This window comes from Monodelphis domestica, chromosome 7 (assembly GCF_027887165.1).
Source record: "Monodelphis domestica isolate mMonDom1 chromosome 7, mMonDom1.pri, whole genome shotgun sequence".
NCBI lineage: Eukaryota > Metazoa > Chordata > Mammalia > Didelphimorphia > Didelphidae > Monodelphis > Monodelphis domestica.
In genome coordinates this window covers 51,694,251-51,717,054 of record NC_077233.1, presented here as the reverse complement: position 1 = coordinate 51,717,054, position 22,804 = coordinate 51,694,251, and the positions used below count along the sequence as shown (strand labels likewise).

The following is a 22,804-nucleotide window of genomic DNA, read 5'->3' as shown; positions in this document are numbered from 1 at the left end:
TATTCACAATTATCAAGATTATTTGAAACCTAGATTTGCCTCCATTATCATTAATGAACCAAGGTGCTTAAGTGCAATTTGTGCCTTCCAATATTAGCTGATGATGGAATAAAGTCATCTAAATTAACAAGACATTTAAACAATAAGCTTTTGTTTTGGAACACAATGTATGCTACCAATAAAGACTCTTAGATCTGCACCCTTTAAAAACTCAGAAACATAATTTTTTAGCCTTTTTGAAAAGAAAAATTCAAACAAAGAGTTTCAGTGGGTTTTGAAACCAGGGTTAAAAAATATAAAAATTGCAACACCTTCCAATTAGTTTTGTAAGAACAACTGATTGACATCAGGGAAAATGGAAATTTACTAGCTGGATTTCAACAGAAACCTTTTCATAAATTGGTGGATAGGGCTTGAAAAATGAGTATTATGATTTAGTAAGATCAGCCAGTGATGCATTTCCATTTGGATCTATGCATCTTTGTGAGGTGTCTTTTTTCAGCTATGACAACCATTAAAACCAAGGATTGAAATAAATTGAACTTCGAAACCAGACCTTTGAATTGCTGTATCACAAGGTATTAAAGCAAGGTTTTCAAAAATAATGAAACATAGTCCATCACATTTCTCTCTGAAAAATATCAATATGAATAGTCTTAGTGAGAGCAAAAAGGTTATGGTACTGTCAAATGAAATACATTATTTTAAAATATTGTTTACTGCTTCATCTCATCCTTTAACATTTTTCATTTTCTAATATATTTTATAATGTACATATATAACTTATAAATTTAAGAGATTCATTTATTGGGGATTTATGTTTATATTTTTCACTCTTAGAATTGGGGTATGAAATTAAAAGAATCTGGAGATCTACAAATGTAGAATGAAAGCTGAATATTATTATGCCACTTCATAAGGGACATTCAATAAATCTGTTTCTATTATGTCCATCAACAGATTTTTACATAAGTGATGTGTTGGCTTAAACTGGATGCTTTTTACCTTTAGTAATATGAAGTTAGACCAACAAATTCTATAGACCATCCATATAGTAGTAGTTATAATGGAGATTTAAGGAGGGTAAAGTCAGAATTAAGTGTTCTGATCATCTAGTGAGAGAAGAAAGGATCCATGAGGTTTCCAAGTCTAGGAAAGGCCAGGGAAATTCAATTTTCTCTCTTGCCTCTAGGATAAAATATAGACTCTTGAGCTTGGTCTTGAAAGCTAGCTGTTCATAATTTTATTTCCACCGACCTTCCCAGACATGTCATATTCCCTTGTACTTTTCAGCCAAAATAGCCTCCTTCCTTAAAGTCCTTAATATTTGCTTATTTTGTTTACACGTTGTATCTACAGATAGAATGGAAGCTTTCTAAAAACAAGAATCATTTCCTCTTGTAGCCTCCAAATCTAGCACAATAATAAATGTCTAATAAATGTTGAATTGAATGGCATTTCTTTCTGGAAAAGAACAATGATATTTTCACTCTTTACTTCTCAAGGTTGTTGTGAGGAAAGCGAGTTACAGACCTTGACATGCTGTCCAAACATGCATCTTCTCTGCAAAGTAGAGATTTTAGTCTTAAGAGACTTTAGTTTTAGGGAAGGTTGCCTTGGAACGTTCAGAGGTTAAACGATATGGTCAGCATGAGTCCAAGATGAGACTTGAACTCATGAACTCTCCACTCTACCATGTTCATCATCATCATCCTCATTATTATTTCCCTAGAGGAAAAAGTAGAGATGAGCAAGAATAAATCTTGGAGCCAGTTACTTTTGTTGAACAGAATCCTGCATTGGAGACAGGAGTCTTCCAGACTAGTCTAGTTTCTGCTGCAAATTGTTTGTGAGTTTGGAACAAACCATTTACCTTCTTTGGGACTCATTTTCTCTTTAGTAAAATGAGAGTCTTGGCCTAGATTAGGGGTTCTAAACTTTTTTTTGTGTCATGGATGCCTTTGTCTACCCATTAAAGCCTATGAATGGATTCTTTCTGAAATAAGAATTGAAGGAAATGCTAAATAGAGGTAAGTGAAAAATGGTGATGCATTTCCCACCTCCTCTTACTCCCCCATCCATGTTCATGGACCATTTGAAATCTGTCCATGGATGCCACATGGATGGTGTCCTCAGATTCCAGGTTAAGAATCTCTAGTCTAGTTGATGGAGTGATTTTTAATGTTACTTTCATAGAAGGAAAGGAGGAGAATAATTCTTTGATCTCTGCATTATGGATTAGTTAGGCTAGTTATTATTATTAGATTATTATTAGATATATTATTAGATTAGGGTATGTCCTAGGAACACTTAAATGCCTTAAAGACCCGTCTCTCTCAGCCGTCTCTTTGTCCAGTGTTCCTGCCCTGCCTTTCAGACTGGAGGCTTTATGACCATGTCAGGCAGGGGAAAATGAATTGGTGTCTCAGAGATTGGCCTTGTCATATGTAATGGGACTAATGCGAAATGCGTTGCTTGGGCCTGGGAGGGGGAGCAGTGAATTAGATGGCTGTTTTATTCATTCACTTCACTGATAAGACAAGCCACAGGAACCTGATCAAAGAGGGAGAATTGGGGGGAAAGGAGGGAGAGATGAAAACAAGCCCTGAGGAGAAGAAGTGAGGCTATGGCTCTTGCTTTCTTGCCAAAGAAAATGGCCCCAGACTTGGGAAGGAATTGGTAGAGACAGAAGGGGAAGAGGAAGGGAAAGGACTTTGGGGTGGAAAATTTGTTTCCATGTGATCAGATGTGGTCTCTGTCATAGGGATGGTTAGTTTAGCTCCAGTTCTGTTCAGAATATCAAGTGATTGATACAAAATTAGTATCCATGACTGCCTCTAGGGAAAGGGGATCCTAGACTTATGAGCTGAAAGAGACCTCGGATGTCACCAGAGAAGCAACTCAGTTTAATAGACAAAGAAGTCTTGGGTTCAGTTCCTGCTTACTAGCTATGTGTAATGGGCAAGTCACTTAATTAAGTTCTCTGGTTTTCAATTTCCTTGCTTGTAAAATAGGATGAATAACACCTAATTAATTCCTAAACAGCAGGATTTTTGAGCCTCAATTGAGATAGCATATATAAAGTACGATTATATTATATATGTAATTTTAATATGTTATATTAGTAATAGTACATTATCTAGTCCAATCTCCACCTTTAAAGATGAGCAGTTTAAGGCCTAGAAGGCCAAGATCAGAAAGGTGACAAATGGCAGACTCATGCTAGGCAGTGAGTAGTGTATTAGAAGGAGCCTTGGATTCTGAAGTAGATGTCCTACTTATTACCTGTGTGACTTTGGGCTTCACTTTCCTCATCTGTAAAATGAGAGACTTAGACTAGACCTAGAGGCAGCTAGATGATAAAGTGGATAGATTGCTATATTTAGTGTTCAGAAACTGAGTTCAAATCCTGCTTCAGATGCCAATTATTTATGGGATCATGAGGAATATATTGAATTTCACAACCTGTTTTCTTACCTATTATAAGAATAAAAAGAATAAAATTAGTGTAGACAGATGCAAAGGAATTGTCGTTACTACCTCATTTGGGTAAGTCATTTTACCATTCTTGGGGCTAAATAACCTTATCTATAAAATGAGAAGGTCAGCATGGGTGAAGTGACCTTATAGGTCCTTTCCAATATTTCTCTAGGAAATTCTCCAGCTTGTTGAAATCTTCCCTGAACTTCAGATCTGGAATAAACTTAGCTTAGTCTATTCTAACTCCTCCATTTTTAAGATGAGGAGACCCAGGGTTAAGTGACTTGTCTATGGTTATGTGGTAAGCTAGCAGCAGACTGGCCTCCTAACCTCCCAACCCAGTTCTCATTTGACTATATTATACGTAGCTAATAAACATGAGGTTTTTTCCCCCTTTGCAGTAATAGGACCCAGGACATGAAATATGAGCTGGCCTGAGAGTCCCATATTGTTAAAAGGACAGAGAGATTTATATGGGGGTAATAAGTGCTAGGTATGAGCTCAAGTGTAAAGGATTGGACTTCAGCCCAACTGTTGAAATTTGGTAGAACAGAGGAGGCAGTGGTGGGGGGAATGGGGGCAGTGGGAAGGGGGTTGTTTATATGGAAGAAACCACAACCCTCCCCCGTTCCATTGGCCCACCACCAATGGTATGCATGGTAGTCATGCTAACGTAATATTGCATGCAGTGCTTATACAGCAATCCTATTTTATGTTCAGGACAAAGTAGCATAATCAATATATGACATATGCACATCATTTTATTGCCTAACATAAATTTGTTGGCTGAAAACCAAACCATTAAAGCAGAATTCAAAAGTGAGCCATCGACCAGATTCCAAACGACAAGTAATGGTCTTATACCTTTTCCTGAGGACTTTTCTGTAAGTTTGTTTGACTTGGCATTCATCTAACCCCCCCCCCCCCTTTTTCCCTTCTATTTCCCTTAGTCTTAAAGGCATAGTAGAGTAATGGATAGAGTGCTGCATAGTCTTGGAGTCCGGAAGACCTGGGTTCATTGTCTGATTCTGAAAGAAACTTCCTATGTAACCTTGCTTCAGGCAACTCCGAAGGGACTCATTTACTGACCCATAGAAGTGGTGACCTGGTTTGGTAGAAGGTATTCCAATGCCAGGAGATCCCCAAAGCTGAAATCACCCATCTTTCCTATATTTCCTGTTTTCCTGTATCTTAGCATCATTCATTCCCCAGCCTACCAAAGGCAGAGATTTTTTAAAAGTTTTTTTCAAAGATGGTGGACCTTTGAATAGGGAAGGGGCTCTCTGATGAGCCAAGTGGGATGGGTTCAGGTGATTCCACATCCTGATTCCACAGGATCTATGAGAATAGGGGTATTGACAAGGTTTATTGAGACCTTAGCTATATTTTTTGAAAAACCTTTGAAGAATTTTTTTAAAGGGGCATGTTGGGAGTCCGGGAGGAGTTGAACCTGGGAATTTGATCCATATTGGCTTAGTTCCAGTCTTTCTGAAAATATTGAAACCAATTGGCACAAAAAACCCCAGCAAACAGTGGCCAAGAGGCCAAGATGAGGTATTGGATAGTAAACCACATGGTGTTCAGAAGAGTAAATCATTCAGCCTGTTGTAATTTCTTTCTTTCACAGCGTCAGCCCTCCTTGATAGGTGGAAGCCATTGACATAATATATTTAGACTTTCCTGAAGCTAGTGGCCCCATTTCACGTGACATTCTTATCAATAGGTCAGAGAAATTCAGTCTGCATCATATTACTGTCAGTCATTCTCAAAGAATATCGGTCTCTCTTATAGCTGGTTGGTACTAATGAGGTCAAGGCTGTGGGGTTGATTCCCATCCAGGCTAGTTAAGTTCACATGGAGAAAAACTCCTGCTTCACAATTCTAACGCTCTAGCAGATGTGTGCCTTTGGCAACAATGGGGATGGAGTCAGAGAGTGTGGATGGCTCGAGGCAGTCCATCTTTGCTAATGATAAAACAAGCTGAAGTCTAAATTCCAGTGACTGAAGGAGATCAGCACCATCACAGAATTGTAAAACTTTTAAACCATTATTATGGCCTTCTCCCCGAGAACCAGAGTCCTGGAAGGATCCAGAGTCAACAGTGCTTGTTGATAGAACCAGGTTTTCAACCCAAACCTCTTAACTCCTGGTCTGGTGATTTTCCCTGTAATACTAGAAAATAGAAGGGCAACAGTCTAGCATCCCTTGACTCCTTGAGCAACTAAGGACATGTAGAGGTTTTAGTGGTTATGAACAGCCTCATCCTTGGCAATGGATGAATTTGAGCTTGGGCTCACACATTGTAAAGTGAATGAGAGTTTATTTTTTCTTTCTGAGCCTGTTATTTAATTGGTATGGAGGAACTCTTTGTGCTAACTATATTCTTAGAGATTTGCCTGGGTCACTCAGAGATCAAACAACTTGTCCCTGTTCCCACAACCAGTGTGTATCAGAGGCAGGACTTGGACTCAGAACTTCCAGACCCCAAAGCCAATTCTCTGTCAACCATAGCACACTCCTTGGAGATATTATAGGAAGCATCACCAAGGCAGAGTCCTGTCTTTGGAGGAAGGAAGGTTGGTTAGAAATCCTGACTCTTTCTATATCTTCCCAATTTTTCTCTGCAAATCTTGCTTTGGATATAAGTTCATAAGGATCCTTTCTTGTTTGAGGACTTTTTCCAATCTAAAGTTTTTCCACATCATTATGGTCATATCTTTGGTAAGTTAGTTCTTAGTCCAAATTATGTTGTTGCTGAAAATTTATAATAAGCTATCTCTCCCCTTCCCTCCCTTCCTTCCTTCCTTCCTTCCTTCCTTCCTTCCTTCCTTCCTTCCTTCCTTCCTTCCTTCCTTCCTTCCTTCCTTCCTTCCTTCCTTCCTTCCTTCCTTCCTTCCTTCCTTCCTTCCTTCCTTCCTTCCTTCCTTCCTTCCTTCCTTCCCTCCTTCTTTAGCCCCATCATACTCTATCTCTTTCCCCATGAACACATGGCACTCATGGCTCTTTGACCTCAGCTAATTTAATCCACACTGAAGTCTAAGGATTTTTACATGTTCGTCCACTGTGGAGTATTTGTGTTTTTAAAGAGGATAGAGATAGGGCCATGCTTAAGTCAAAGAAAAGAGTAATGGAAATCTAGGCATCAAGAAGAGGCCAGAGGGAATGCATATTTTCTAGGTAGGGTCCTTCCATTTGTACCATGTGGCTGGCTGCCTGTTCTTCCTAGTTTCCTGAGCATGACTGTTCCTGGGCAACCCATGCCCCATCCAGCTATGGCTAATATCCCCTTGAACCATTGGCACCAAGGCTTCCAGGGGAGGAACAAGCCTATGGCAGACTCTACTTTTGCCATACTCTTTGCATGGGCCCTCACTAGAATTCTAGTTAGTCTCAGCTTATTTAAAGCCAAAATAAGGAACACCACCGAGCTCTTTCTTTCACTCTCTTAAAGCAATGTTATATGAACGAATCAGTGGGGAAAAAAAGAAAAGAAAAGAATCCGTGACTCTGAAGTTAGATTATGATGACTCCTGGTAGAGTCTTTGAATTGAAAAGAATACAGAAATGTCCTTCATCATTCCATCTCTCCATCTACAAGCTGAGCTGGAGATCAAACTATTTAGCCATAAAACACTGGGTCTATGATAGCACTTACTACTCTATTTCCCTCCTGAAGTATTTAACATATGCTGTCTTCCCAGCTAGTAAGTAAACCCTAGAGGATCTGAAGTGCATCATATCTCTTATTATATCCTTAGTATGTTCCCTGCACATAGGATCCAAGATTTAGAGTTAGAAGTGACCTTTGTGGTCCTTAATTTTTTATGGGTCACAGACTCCTTTAATTGTCATTTTGAAGAAATCTATGTACCCCTTCTCAAAATTCTGATACTTTAAAAATTCACAATTGAAGCAAATGCTAAGTAACAGAGGTTAGTGAAAATAAAAATGTAATTTTTTCCTCCATCCACATTTATACCTCCCCCCCCGAAATCTATCATATACTTCTTAGGGGGGGTTTGTGGGACCCATATTGAGAATTCCTTATTAAGTCCAGTGCTTTCTCTGATGTGTCCAAACATCACTGTGAGGGAGGCAGAGCTTGGTGTTACAATTCTTTCTTTAATGATAAAGAAACTGGGTCTCAGAGAGGCTAGCTGACTTGTTGAAGGTCATAGAGCTAATAAGTAGTAAGTGCATATCTGGGACTAGGAAATAGGTCTCTTGGCACTCCCAGTTTGGTGTTATTTATGGTTTAACTTTTCATATGTATACATTTTCCTTAACTAGACTGTAAGTCTTTTGAGGGTGGGAATGAATGCTTTATACTCTGCTTACATATGGGGGGGGGGGTCTGTGTAATTCACAGAGCCTAGCACCTTCATACATAGTAGCTACTGAATAAATGTTTGCTGAATGAATAAAATAGCAGTTACCTTGTTAGTTGTTTAACAGGGTTTAATCAAGATTGCTACCTGAGCTTGAGAAACATTCAAGAGCGACTGGTGGCTGTGGGTGTAGGGTGGTTGGAAAAAGCAAGAAAAGTGTCTTCAGCCGTCAGACCCAGCTGGAAATTTAGTATTAATGAATTCTGATCTCTTTCCCATTTAAATGCATCTGGCCCTTCAGGGACCATTGGGCAGCCAAGCCTCAAATATCAATCTAGCAGTGAAATTGATCACGCCTTCCTTTAACTGCTTTTCTGTGAGCTGGGCTAGGGGCAGCCCTCTAGTTACTCTCCCACCCCTTATGGAAGGAGCATGGGCAGCCCCTGGCCTGGTTCCTGATGCTCTATAATCAGTGCTATTTGGACAGGGCTCCTAATTGCAGTGGTCTTGATGCTGTGGGGAATTCCTCTCCCAACCTTTTATCTTCAAGGATCTGATATTCAATCCAACAGGGGTACCGGGAGTTGGAAGGGCTGGGTATCTACTGATCACTGTGGGAAGAGGGAAATCACTCTATATTATAGTCCTAAATCTGTGGATTAGACCACTGCTCACTTCCTAGAGTGAGGGGAATAATATTTATAAAAATCATTGTTCCTTCCCTTCCCTCCCTCCCTCCCTCTCTAGCAATGGGGAAGCTTCTCATTTCTCTTATCTGTCATCATCATTCCCATCATCATCATCATCATCATCATCATCACATTTATTATATAACAAGATTATTATTTAAAAAGCACAATCACATTTTATATTGCATCAAGGTCCCTGGTGGGAAGAAGAGGGGAAATTCCAAGCAGCTCATTTGGCGCCTCAGCAGCCACGGAAAGCTGGAATGGAAGAGACATTTGACCGCCTTGGGACTTGGTTTCCTTGTCTGCAAAATGAGGAAACTGGTCTAGAAGACCTCCAAAGTCTTATCTAGCCTTATATCTATGTAGCCGATGAGCCTATGGATGGTGAAACAGTTGACCAAGATGAGATTCTGTGGGGAGAGTGATGATCCCTTTACTTTGTGGCGTAAGCCAGAAGAACATGGGGCAAAGGAGTCACAAGATTTGGCTCTGCCAGTCACTAGCAGTGCAATAGTGGACAAGCCTCTTCACCTCTCTGGATCTCAGTTTTCTCCTCTATAGAATGAGAGAGTTGGGTTAGAAGACCTCTTAGAACCTTTACAGCTCTAAATATCTGATCCTTTACTGTCAGAGTTCCTTTCCAGTCCTTAAATCTATGATCCCATTTTCTCCAAGACCCCATAGAATGCTAGCATTCAATGACTTAAAAAAAAAATTAAAGTTGGTTAAAGGGAGAGTGGAAAAAAAACTTGAGGTGGTGAGCACAATGCTAGGACCTGAATAGGTGTTTCATAAATGTAAGTTAAGTGGTTATGGTGTACTTGGCTGCATCTATTACATGTCATGTTCTGAGAGAGAGAGAGACAGAAAGCAGAAGGAGAGAGAGAAATAGAAAATGGGGGGAGAGAGAGAAAAGGAGAGAGAGAGAATGGAAGGCGAGAGAAAAATGGAAAAAGAGAGGGAGAGAGAAATAGGAGAGGAGAGAAATGGAAGGAAGGAGAGGGAGAGAGAAATGGAAGGAAGGAGAGGGAGACAGAAAGGGAAGGAGAGGAAAATGAAATGCAGAAAAAGAGACAGGAGAGAATGGAGGGAGGGAGAGAGAGGGAGAATGGGGTGGGGGGGGAGGAGAGAGAATGTGATGTCCTGGGTTTTCTCAGCTTTGCAAACCTGTTTGCAGTTGGTTGCTGGAAAAAAAGAAAAAAAGAAAAGCAACAAAAACCAAGCAGGAACTGGAACAGAATTGATTAAGCTCCCAACTTGCCTGATGCTGTGAGCTCTGAGATGTGTCTTGGGCTCTCAGAGGAGAAGGAGTGGGGGAGGGGGGCAGGTGGGAAGAAAGGAGGGGAGCATGGGGGAGATTTTTGGCCAACCTCGGTTGCCTCTCCATGGGAGCTGGGGCGAGTGGCCTCCAGCTGAAAGGAAGCCCTCAGAGGGCGGGGGAGGGGGTTGGGAGGGAGCCCCCCAAAAGCTTTCATCGGCTCCCCGTTGCTAGAGAAACGGCTTCTTTTGTCTGTGTATGCTTGGAGCAGCTGCTGCTTTCAGAGCTGGGGCCCTTCTCACGGAGGGGAGATTGTGTGCAGTCAATGCGGGGGAAGGAGGCCAGGGCCAGAGTGGGCCCCCAGTGAAAAGGCTAGTGGGAACACAGGCTATTCACCCTGCCCTGAACGGGAGGCTGGGATGTGGAGAGGGAGGGGCCCTCTGGAGCCCATCCCGCTGGGTCTCTGGTGAAATTAGCAGACTGCCCTGGGAGCAAGTCTTGGCTCAGGTCCTCCTGCCTTTGGGGCTCTCCTCTCTCCTTCCTTCCTCCCTCCTCATTGCCCCCTTTGGATCCTTTCTATTGTCCCTCCTTGGCTTTCTGTCTCCATGGCTGTAAGCTGGGAGGGATGGGAGAAGGCAGGGCAGAAAAGGGAAGTAAATATAGGAAAATCTGTTTAATGCTGGTTTCCAAGACTCAAGTGGGGGCGGCTGTAGTACAGCGCACCATAAGATTGGGGTTTGGATTTGGGGAGGGTTTAGGGTAGCATCCATGATAGCCCTGACCTTGTAGGATCATAAATTTAGAGCTAGAGGGGATGGTAGAGGTCAGCTAAGCCAACCCTGATGAAGAAACAGACCCAGAAAAATGAAATGATTTTTGCACAGCGGTGTTTTTGTGCTTTTTTGGTTTCGGAGGGGGAAAGCTATCACTCAAGGCATGTTATATGTATAGCTGGAATAAAGAGCTGTGTGGTGCAAACTGTCCTCACTGCCTTTAAAAATCTTCTTCCCCTTCATTTTGGGTCACTGAAATTCTTATTTTACTCCTTTGGATTAATTTCTTAAAGGGTTCAAATTGGTTAAAAAATGCAAGAGTGGTCTACACAGGTAGACCATTATGAGCCATTTTTGCCTTGGCCAGTTATGAGTTGATCATATGAGCATTTGGAGAAGAGTTCTGAGGGAACAGAACACAAGGATGTTTTGATGGTGGGGAGAGCACTGATGATCTAAATGGTGACCGAGATTCCATTTTAGAGAGGTAGTTTGATTCAGTTGATGAAGCATTAGTCTTGAAGTCTGAGAAACCTGGGTTCACATTTTGCCCCAACTTCTTACTATCTATGTAATCTTGAGCAAATCCCTTGTCCTTTTGCAGTCTCAGTTTCCTCATCTGCAAAATGGGGATTAATAATAAGACAACAAGCATTGATTAAGCACCTACTATGTGCAAAATGCTACAGGATCTAATAATAATTCACTTACTGGCTTCACAGGGTTGTGAGTGAGCTCACCAGGTGGCGGTGAGGCTCAAAGGCTATACCATGGTGCATGTTCAGCTTCATGAGAGGTTCTGACAAAGTCCATGACCTTTAATGCCATCAGTTGGATTGGATGGGTTATGGGGGATGAGAGGACTCGGTTTGATCAGGAATTCTCCTGATCCCTCCCTGTATCCCCCATTACTCTTAGTGGGGAGTAGTGGGCAGGCAGGAGACATGAGAGTTCTTAGGGAAATGGAGGAAGAAGTCCGTGAAAACAAACTGCCAACTTCATTTTTGTTGCAGGCATAACCCCCTGCCTTCTGGGGTTGTCTTGATCTAATGACACAGAGGGAATATTTTCCCATTACGTTTGGGAGGTAGATGGGATGTGGACCAGCCTCATGAGGAAGCTGAGACATATTGCCCTGGGCTATCATTTCATGTTACTGTGTTGAACCCAGTTCTGTCAGATCCTGAGCTTCTTCTTGGAGTGAATTTGGTCTGATAGGGCAGCGTTGAGTGTGCCATGTGAAAGAATGAGGACTTGGGAAATGGCGGCCAGCTTCTGCAGGTGTGTTTGCTGAAGCTTGGAAACTGTTGGCTCACTGCAGAGTAGACAGCTTCCCACTACAGCCCTGCCAGTACTGTCAAGGCCAAGCTAATGGACAGAATTCCCTAGGGCTCAGACCCCAGCTGACCAATGGAGAGGACGGTCAGGACAGCTGCCTTTGGCCCCTATAGAGACCTGATCCTTTGGTTAGAGAAGTAAGAAGTCAATTAATAATAGATTGTACCTTGCCTTTTTTTTTTAGAATAGTGTATTTTTTTTTCTATACCTTCTCCATAGACGTTCTCTTACTTTGTCATCTTAACCCACAGAGAGCTTTGAATGTAAAGTAATGATCCGAATAGAGAGAGGCTGCATTTTTCTCCCAGAATCTGGCTTGTTTAGAATCCAGATGTGGCCTGATTGGTGTGACTTTTCAGAGCAGACATATATTTTCCATTTAAAGGGATAATAATAACTGATATTCCGGTAGTACTTTAAGGTTTGTAAAAAAACAAACAAACAATACTACTTTGCTTCATTGGAATGGGCCTCTCAACAGCCCTTTCAGATGAGTGCCACAGATATTTTCTCCATTTCATAGATAAGTCCAGGAGCTCAGAAAGGTAGAAGGACTTGCCAAGAGCCATGCATTTAGTGAGTGTCTGAGGCAGAATGTTCACTTGGGTATTTTAAACTCTGAAGTCTGCACTGGGAGGCATGGGAATGCCAGTCATTGCAGAGAGGAAGGCAGCTTGGAAGGGGATGGGTGAGGGAGAGAGGAGATCCATACTGGTGTCCTAAGGCAAAGGACCTCTTCGCCCATGCTAATTATAGATGGCTCTGGAGAAGTTTGAGGCCAGTGAGGTCTTCCTGATTTGGCACAGAAATAGGGGAAGACCACATGAAAAACTCTCCAGATCAATGATAATTAGAAATGCAAATTCAAACAATTTCGAGACTTCCCTTTGCATTCTGCAGACTGGCAAAGATGGAAAAAGAGGAAAAAAACAATTGTCAGAGGGGTTGTGAGAGAATAGGCACGCTGATGGACTGTTAGTGGAACTGTGGTTGGTTTGACCAGTGTGGAAAACAATTGGAGCTCTAAACCCACAGTGACTAAACTGGACATTCCCTGTTGGTCCAGTGACACTATGATTAGGCAATATATCCATGGAGGTTAAGGAAAGAGGGATTAGATGCGAGAATATTTGTAGTAGCACTTTTTGTAGAAATCTAAACATGAAATACGTGTTAATAACTGAAAGAACCACTAGTCAATCAATAAACATTTGTTATACCCCTACAATGTGCCAGGCAATGTTTCAAGCACTGGGGATGCCAAGGAAGGCAAAAGACAATTCTTGCTCTCAAGGAGTTTACAGTCTAATGGGGGAGACAACACACAGACAATTAGACACAAACTATATACAAAATAAATTGGAGGTAATCAACAGAGGCATGTGAATGTTGTGGAATAATAGGAAATATGGAGCAGTGTGGCTTCATAACAAATGACAAATATGACTTCAAAGAACCATAGGAAGACTTGCACAGATTGACATAGAGGGAAATAGACAGACTAAAGGAGAAAATTTACATAAGAAAAAGAGTAATATAAATGAAAACAACTTTAAAAGGCAATGAAAACTATTAAAGTAAAACTAATAGTGATTTCTAGAGATGGAGGGCAAAACGTTGCTTCTGTCTCTTGACAGAGATAATGGACTTGGAGGGCAGAATGGAATATTCTCAAATGTGGTCAATGTATTGATTTGTTTCTCTGGATTACATATTTATTTATTTATTTATTTATTTTATGCAGAAAGGCTTCTCCTAGTGTGGTGAGTTATTAAGTTTAGGTATAGACAGAAAAAAGAGCATCAATAAAATATCTTTAAACATACCAAAGAAAGCAAAAAATGTATAGAAGTAGACACAAAGGAATTTTGTTTGACTATTTTGTTAAATGAAAAATATTTTCTATATATAAACATATATTAATGTGATTAATGTAATGAATTATTAAACTGTAGTAAACATAATTTAATGTGATTGCTATATTTGTGTTCACTTCTGTACTTTGGGGGGGGTTTCTTTTGCATATCTATTTTACATATATGTATCTCTATTAGATATGGATCTATGAGATACATATGTGTATTTATATTATGTAATATGTATCTATTAGATAATATATGATACTTACATATTATTTAATAATATATTATCTAAAACTCTATTCTTATATATACATTATATATAAAGTATACATATAGATACACTATATATATTTACTATATACACAAATGTATAATTGTTCGGTTTTTTTCCTTTGTGTCCAATTCTTCATGTCTCCATTTGGGGTTTTGACATAGATACTGGAATGGTTTGATATTTTCTTCTCTAATTCATTTGACAGATGAGGAAACTGAGACCAACAGGGTTAAGTGACTTGCTCAGGGTCACAATAAGTACCTGAAGCCAGATTTGAGCTCAGGGAAGATGAGTCTTCTCAACTTCAGGCTTGGCACTCTATCCATTATACCACCTTTTGTGTATGAATTATTTAGTTATTTTTTAGAAGGTTCATCTCCACTGGGATCATGATTGTTCACTGAAGGGAGCACTAAGGGATGGGCATGATTGAGAAGCTATTGGCTACTGAGGTTTGCACATTGGATGTATTCAAATTGAATTGGTCCTTCTGTCTTTCTCTCTCTTATTTCATCTGTGTGAGGAAGTCCCTAATATGGAAACTTCATCTACCAATGTGGGGTAGCACCTATTCTGTGATTTATAGTCTTAGGGAGTTACTTGGAGCACGAGAGTTCAGATGACTGACAAATGGGCTCAATGTGTCTCAGAGGCCTGATTCTGATGCTAACTCTCCAGCTTTTCTCAGTTATCCATTATAGGTTTGGACTAATTGATCCCTGAGGGTTCTGGATATTTAATACTAGCTATATGACTCTGGACAAGCCACTTCTCTCAGTTTGCCTCAGTTTCCTCATCTGTAAAATGAGTTAGGGAAGGAAATGGCAAACCATTCTAGTATCTTAGTTATGTGACACTTGGCAAGTCATTTCACTCTGTTTGCCTCAGTTTCCTCATATGTTTAATAACTAAATTAAACTCTGGTCCTTAATTTCCATAGAGTTTATTAATACTTACCTGAACAGGAGAAGGCAGACAGAGAAAGAAGACTAATTTTATCCTGCTGTGTGGTTGGTCTCCCAATAGACCCCTTAGCCACCTTCCTTTGGCAGCATGCCCAAGAGAATAGAGAGAGTCCACCTCCTGGATCCCCCTATTGTATTTTCTCTCTTTATACCTGGATCAATTTCCCAATCATTTCTGGGGCGAATGCCTAGGTCACTTGTCCAGTGACCCACCCTCAGTGGCATGTCCTAGATGCAGCTAGGTCCCTGCTGCGTGATCCTGGGAGATGGTTCCCTTCACACATCTGTAAAATGAGTTGGAGAAGGAAATGCCAAAACACTCCATTATATTTGCCAAGAAAACCTCAAATGAAGACATGAAGAGTCAGATACAACTGAAACGACCGAATAGCAACAGGTTTCTAGAAGCCCTTTAACATCCAACCATTGAACCATTGGTAACATCCAACATATATCCTTAGACCATGGAATTAACTCTGAAACCTTGTTCACATGTGATATCTTACTCACTAAAAACCAATGGCTAATCTAGACCCCCCCCTTTGCTTCCCCACTTCCCATTCTATAAAGACAAGGACTTGTAGATGATCCCTGTCCAGAGCTGGGCTTATGGCCAGGTTAGGTGGGCAGCTGTTTAGGGCACAACAAAGAGGAAGATGCAGAACGAGGGACATTTTTTCAAAGGGCTTTTTACAAGTATACATATTTTTAATGGTGGAAAATTCTGCTTTCTGGCCATGCTGGTAGGCTGATATTTATTTTATGATAAGTTCAGTTGTTACTGTTAATACTCAAGGTCTTGAGTGGATGGTAACATTCAGAGGAGACAATTTAAAATCTTATCTGAGTATTCACAAAGGCTCATCCCCATCATATTTGTTTCCTGTTTGCTTCAGAGCTCCTGGAGGTTGGAAATCACAGCTGTTCCTGGCATTCTTGTGGTCTGTCCCATTGGCACAGCACTATCCTCAATGTGACAATTTTGTGAGAAGGGCTGTTATTTTTACTATGATAATTATTTGTCCATCTAATAATGGTGTGGCCACTGATATATTGTTAACCTCCCCACTGAGAACCTCAGTCTTCTCCTCTGTAAAATGAGGAGTTAGATCCAGGCAAAGACCAAGGTTTGTTTTAGCTCTTGTGTTCTGAAGGTTCTGAGACCAGAATATTTCTCTGTTTATTGCTGAGCTGTGGCCAAGGCCACTGTCTAGGGAAGATGGTAGTAGTAGTGGTTATGGTAATAATTAATAATGATGATGATAGCTAACATTTATATAATATTTTAAGAGTACATATTTTGTCTCATTTGATATTTACAACAATCCTGTGAAGAGGATCCTATTATTATCCCCATTTTATAAACTAGGAAGGTTAAACTGAGTCTTCCCCAGAGTCACACAGCTGGTAAGTCTCTGAAGCTAGATTTGAACTCAGGTCCATTGTCTTCTCTACCATGTCACCTGAGTAGCCCAATAATATTAATAATAGCACAATGGCCCACACATAACAGTGATTCATAAAAACTTAAGGATAGCATCTAAAGATGTTGTCACTCTATGTACTCCTAATCTCCCAGTCTATTGATGGAAGACTGTCTGAAATAGAATAATTTAGCTGAGGAGATCAAAAGGATGTGGGAACAGGATGAGGTATGTATCAAACCTGTGGTTCTGTATCCCACAAGAGCTGTCCTGAGGATGCTGGCAGTGAGCCTACACCGGATGATTCTAGAACTTTTATTTAGCTACCAAAAGCAGATATTTTATTTATTTACCTGTGCAATAGAACAGTGTGCAAAGAACATTGCAGATAATGATGACTTGTCCCAGAATCTTTTGTATTGAACCCAATAGAAAAATATGAAAACAAGGTTAAAATAATAGTAACGGACATGTTTATAGCATTTCAAGGTTTGTAAGTGCTTTACATAATCTCTTTTGAGCCTCTCAATTCCTCCTCTTTACCTTGGAGGGAGGTATAGAATGATTATTACCCCATTTTATAGATGAGAAAGCCAAGACTTGAATAAATGAAATGACAGGTCTCTGATGACGCTCTGAGTGTCAGAGATGGGATTGGAATCCAGAGGGTCCTGGACCAGTGTGCCTCTCAACTGGATGAAATCCATGCCTTTGGGAACAGTGACATTTTTCTGAAAATCTTCCAGGCTAAAAAAAAAGATCTGTTTTGACTGAGGAGAAGCTATTCCAAAGAGTGAGAAATCAGGAGTCAGGAGACCAAATTGTCATTGCCATTTCCCTTACTGTTCACTCCTATGAAGAAGGGTCCTCTCCTCTGCTTTGTATCCTAGATGCAGAGGTTTTGTACAGGACAGAGCCTTTCAGGACTGCAGGTTATGGGTATTAGGTGAGGTTTTCTCTACTCCCAGATAACATCACAATGGATCTGAAAGGCTGTTCTCTAAAACTTGGATGCATCAACTTCTCACTGTCCACACTTTGATGGAGAACATTGGCAAAGGGGATTTTTGAAAATTCATTGGTTCATCAGTTTGAGAAGGCCTTTTGTTCATTCATGACTTTGTCTGGTATTCTAGAAATTAAAAATGTCAGTTTATTTTCAAACAGAGTCTTAAGTAGGAATTTTTAGGCTCAGGGCAAGCATCATAAACCATGTCCAGGACAAGGAAGAATAAAAAAATGACCCTTTGGGGAGTCATGAGATGGACACCTAGTAAAAATCTGAGTGGTAGGATGGAGAAGAAGTTTTATTCTTGTTACCCAGATATTTTGAGTTTTGTTTGTGGGCTGCCCTGGCAAAATTCTCTAAATGCCCTCTAAATCTGATATCCTGTGGCTAAGCCTTGATTACCCACCTTTAATCATAGTGCCATTTCAACAAATTTTTGTGGAGAATCTTCTATTGGCTCAGTCTTGTGCCCATATTTATTGAGGATAAATGGAAATAGAAGGCACAATGTCTGGTCTCAGGGGAGATGCTTTGGGAATTTTAAGAGGCACTGGGGCAAATGCGTCCAGAGTAGTGAAAGATCTGGAAAATATGCCCTATGAAGAACTGTGGAAGGGACTGGGATCATGGAGAAGAGAGCTTTTTTAGGGAGGAGCGATGGATGTCTTGAAGTACTTGAAGGACTAAAGCCCCTCAAGGGGCTTGGAAGGGTAGGAAAGACATTTATCCATTCATGGATACCCAACAGTGCCTGTAGCCCCCTTGAGCCTAACTCCTTTCTTTCTTGCTTTACTACAGAAATCCGGACTCAGTTGGCTGAGCAGTTCAAATGTCTGGAACAGCAGTCAGAGTCGAGGCTGCAGTTGCTGCAGGACCTCCAGGAGTTCTTCAGAAGGAAAGCAGAGATTGAACTGGAGTATTCCCGCAGCTTGGAGAAATTGGCTGAGCGTTTCTCCTCCAAGATCCGAAGCTCTCGAGAGCATCAGTTCAAGTAAGCCGATCAATGGATGCCTCTGACCTTGTTGTTAAGTTGGTTTTCCATGGAGGAACCAGGCTGACTGACCTCAGGCTGGATAGAAATAAGAGCTCACTGTCTCTTCTAAAGGGATCAGGATAATTAGGGCTTGTTATGAATCTTGAAACATGAGTTACAGTCCTGGTCCTGCCACTACCTTTTGATGAGACCAGGGAGGTATCACTTCTCTTGCCTGTTTCCTTTTATTTAAAATAAATACTTTGCTCTTAGACATTACTATTAATGGTATTATTGCTGATAGTTCACATTTTTAGATAATATTTAACTGAAAAAATTTTATTGATATTTTATATCACTGTAATTTCCCCCAGCCGTGCTTCCCCCTCCCACATAAAATAGTGTTTTTAAAGACAAAAAGAGAAAAAAATCACTATGACTCATCCATATATTGATAGAGTCTGAAAATATAGACAAATGTAAAATATCCCTGGACCTTCCCCTTCTGCAAAGGGTAGGGTGTGTGTATGGGGGAGACTTCTTTTCATAGCTCTTCTTTCCATCTATGTTTCTTTATAATTTTACAGCATTCACTTTTTATTTTGGGTATATGGGTTTTTTCTTTCAATTTGCATTGTTATAGTCATTGCATCATTGCATATATATTTTGGCTCTGCTTACTTCATTTTGCATCAGTTGATAGAACACTTTGCATGATTCTTTAGATTCGTCACTCATATCATCTTTTACAGCACAATAATATATTCTATTACATTCATGTACCACAGTTTATTTAGTCATAACCCAATCAGTGGGCATCAGCTTTGTTTCTAATTCTATGCTATTACAAAAAATGATGCTATGAATATTTTGATGTAGGAGACTTTTTTTCTTATGGTTTCCCTGAAAAATAGGTTTCGTAGTGGGAAATCTTTGAGTCACACCAAGAATTTTCTGTAGAGCAACAAGAGGAAGCTGAAAGAGACAGAATAGCATGGCAGATAGGGTGGAAGGAATCAAGAAGACCTAGGTTTAGTCCAGCCTCAAACATTTACTAGTTGTGTGACTTGGGGCAAATCTCTTAACCCCTCTAACCTTCAATTTCCTTATTTATAAAATGATGGCGTTGGACTAGATGGGATTTAAGGTGCCTTCAGCTCTAAATCTCTGATCCTGTTATCCTAGGAAGTAGATAATCAGAGGTAACTAACTTGCTAAGAGTCATATGACTATTAAGTGTTATAGGTGGGACTGATGGAAACCAAGACAACTAGAATGCCAGACTCAGAGTCAGAAAGACCTGAGTTTGAATCTAGCCTCAGACACTTAAATAACCCTATAAAGTGACCTAGGAAGGTCACTTAATCTCTATGTGCCTCAGTTTTCCTATCTTTAAAATAGGGATAATAATAGCCCCTACTTCAAAGGGTTGTTTTGAAGATAAAACAAAATAATATTGGTGAAATTCTTGCTAACCTTAAAGCACTTTAGAAATTTTAGTTATTATTATTATTGTAATTATTATTATATACCTTCTTGAAGAGCTTCAAAGTGAGGTAACGCTATTTGAATAATTTTTAGGAGGTTGTTTCATTAGGGGATGTTTCATTATTTACACTATATTCTCAGTGCCTAGCAGAGTGCCTGGCACATAGTAGGTGCTTAATAAGTTTGTTGATTGGTTCCACCTTTTTTTCAGGAGGACTATCTCCTCTATTTTCCATTTTGGCTGTGAGTAAACAATCATGCTTCAGTCCCTGGCCTGGGTCCTGAGCTTCTGTTGCTTCCTTTTCTACTTAGCTCCATCTGGTTTGGGCACCACGCTTGGCAGATTTTGAGAACTGTAGAAGCAAAGCTTTTTGGCTTCTGCCCCCTCCCCACCCCTAGATGTGTAGGCAGGAGGTTGCTAACCACATTCTTACTGTATTTATCCTTGGAGTTCCTCACTATAATTACTCTCCCCCTTATAATTCATTCTCTCTCCTTCAATCGCCCTGCTTAGAGTTTCCTCTCCTTCCCTCTTCCTCTCTCCATTGACCGGCCCTCAACCACAGGGTCAGGGTGACTTCCCTCCTTCCGCTCCCATCATGACTTAGACCATTGCACTGTCTGTGGCTTATCCTCTTGGTCTGGTCTCCTATTGCCTTCAGCTGCTCCTGCCTTGTGCTCAGGGAGGGAGCTTCCTTCTCTGCTTGCCTAGGGTCGGTTAGCCTTATTCACTTTCAGCATCTCATGGTTTCATTTATACTGGGTTTGTCTCTCCAGGTAAACTGTAAACTCGGTGAAGGCAGGGCAGGACCCCAGCTTATATTCCTCCTCTGTATGGCATAGTGCCTAGCAACTCAAGCCAATTAAATGAGTATGTTTAAAGTACTAATGTCGTGTGAGGTGTTAGGGGCAAAAAGGCAAAAATGAAGCATTTTCCTCACAAGCAATCTGTGCACTAGATAGGATGCTGGACTTGAATGAACCTAGACAGTCACTTAACCTTGTGTCTGGGCCTCAGTTTCCTCATTTGTAAAGTGGAGAAAATAATCACATCTGTCTTCCAGGGTTGTTGTGAGGATATATATATATATATATATATATATATATATACATATATATAATGTTAAATTAAATTAATTTAATTAATTAAAATTAATTAAGTAAATATATATATTTAAAGTGTTTGGCAAACCCTAAAGTGCTATGTAAATGTTAACTATTATTGCCATTGTTATTAATAGAGAGTTAATATCTAAAGAAGAAAGAAAGGAAACAAATATCTATTAAGTATCCACTGAGTGCTTGGCAGTATACTAAATGCTTTTCAGATATTATTTCATTAGATCCTCACAACAACCCTGGGAGGTGTTAGTTTCCTCAAGATGAGGAAACTGAGACAGACAAAATTGCCCAAGACCATATAGCTAGTGCATATCTGAGGCCAGATATGAACTTAGGTCTTCCTGTCTCCAGACTTGGGACCATCTAGTTGCCTCCAAAGATAAGTAAGGAGATTCTAAGAGAATACCTAGCTCCCCTTTGTGGATTTCAAGTCACCTGAGACCCAAAGAAGAATGTCTGCAGGTGTTGAAAGACCTGGCTGATGCCATTATTGACTTCTGTAAGTGATATTTGAAAGATCATTGGAAGCAGGAAAGTTCCCACAATATTAAAGAAGAGCAAATGCCCCCATTTTTTTTAAAGGAAAAGAACAGAATGGGTAAACCAATGGGTCAAGTTTCATTTTAATTCCTCAGAAAATTCTAGAGAAGAGCATGAAAGAGTTGGCTGGGGGATGTCTAGAATGGGAAGTGGTGATATGGTAACACAAAGAGCCAGTTAGGCTTCATCAAGAACAGGTCATGCCAGACCAACTTCATTTCCATTTTTGGTGTGGTTATTAGATAGTTTGATTGAGGAGGGAGCAGAGTTGTAGCTATAATTTACCTAGATTTTAGCAAAGTTTTGGATAAAATATCTCATACTATAATTTTTTAAAACTTTTCCTTCTGTCTTAAAATCAATAGTATATATTAGTTTCAAGATAGAAGAGTGGTAAGGGCTAGGCAATGGGGTTAAATGACTTGCCTAGGGTCACACAACGAGAACATTTGAACCTAAGACCTCCTGTCTCTAGGCATGTTAGATTATTCTTGTGGAGACGATGGAGAGTTGGAGAATGGATGACACATACAACTTAATGGATTCAGTATGGGTTGGATGCCCGGAATCAAAGAGTAATTGTTCATTGTTGACATAGCAAGAATATTCTGGAGACTGGTGATGGCTTGTATTCTTTAACATTTTTATCAGTGAATTGGATAAAGGCAAAGAAGGTGTAATCATCACATTTGCAGAGGACATAAGACTGGGAGGGAATAGTTGATGCTTTGGAGGAGTTAGGTTCCAGAGATCTCGACTAGCTAGACTATTGAGTTAAATCTAATAAGATGAAGTTCAGTAGAGATAAATGTGAAGACTTACACCTTGGTCCAAAAAAGAAATCAGCTTTACAAGGATGCTTATCCCAGAGAAGAGAAGACTCAGGGGGAACATGATAACTGTCTGAAAGCTTTTAAAGGGCTGACAGGTAGAAGAAGGATCTAACTTGTTCTGTTTTGCCTCATAAAGCATTGCCAGGGGTTGGGGATCAAGCTACAAAGATGTCAGTTTAGGCTTGGTGTCAGAAAAACTTCTTCCTAATTAGAGCTATCCAAAAGTAGAATGGGTTGCTGCCAGAAGGATCAATTTCTCTCACTTCAGATATTTTCAAGCATTGCTTGTCTAGTATATAATAGTGGGGTTCTTTTTATATATTCCTCCAACTAGATTGGGTGTTTGTGAACCTCTTTTGGGTTTGGGATCCCTTTGGCAGTGTGGTAAAGCTTATGGACTCATCAGAATAATGTTTTCTTTTTAAAAAATCACAATAGAAAGAAA

The 22,804-nt window shown here is 40.2% G+C and overlaps 1 protein-coding gene across 6 annotated transcripts in view; it reads left to right on the top strand.

Annotated features, from left to right (window-relative positions):
• Positions 1–22,804, top strand: part of SRGAP3 (SLIT-ROBO Rho GTPase activating protein 3) — a 287,676-nt gene that overhangs the window by 106,500 nt on the left and 158,372 nt on the right. For all 6 annotated transcript variants that reach the window (XM_007500149.3, XM_056804578.1, XM_056804579.1 and 3 more), the window contains exon 2: positions 18,202–18,394. In XM_007500149.3, coding sequence (XP_007500211.2) covers positions 18,202–18,394 — 193 coding nt within the window. The remainder of the gene's footprint in view (positions 1–18,201; positions 18,395–22,804) is intronic.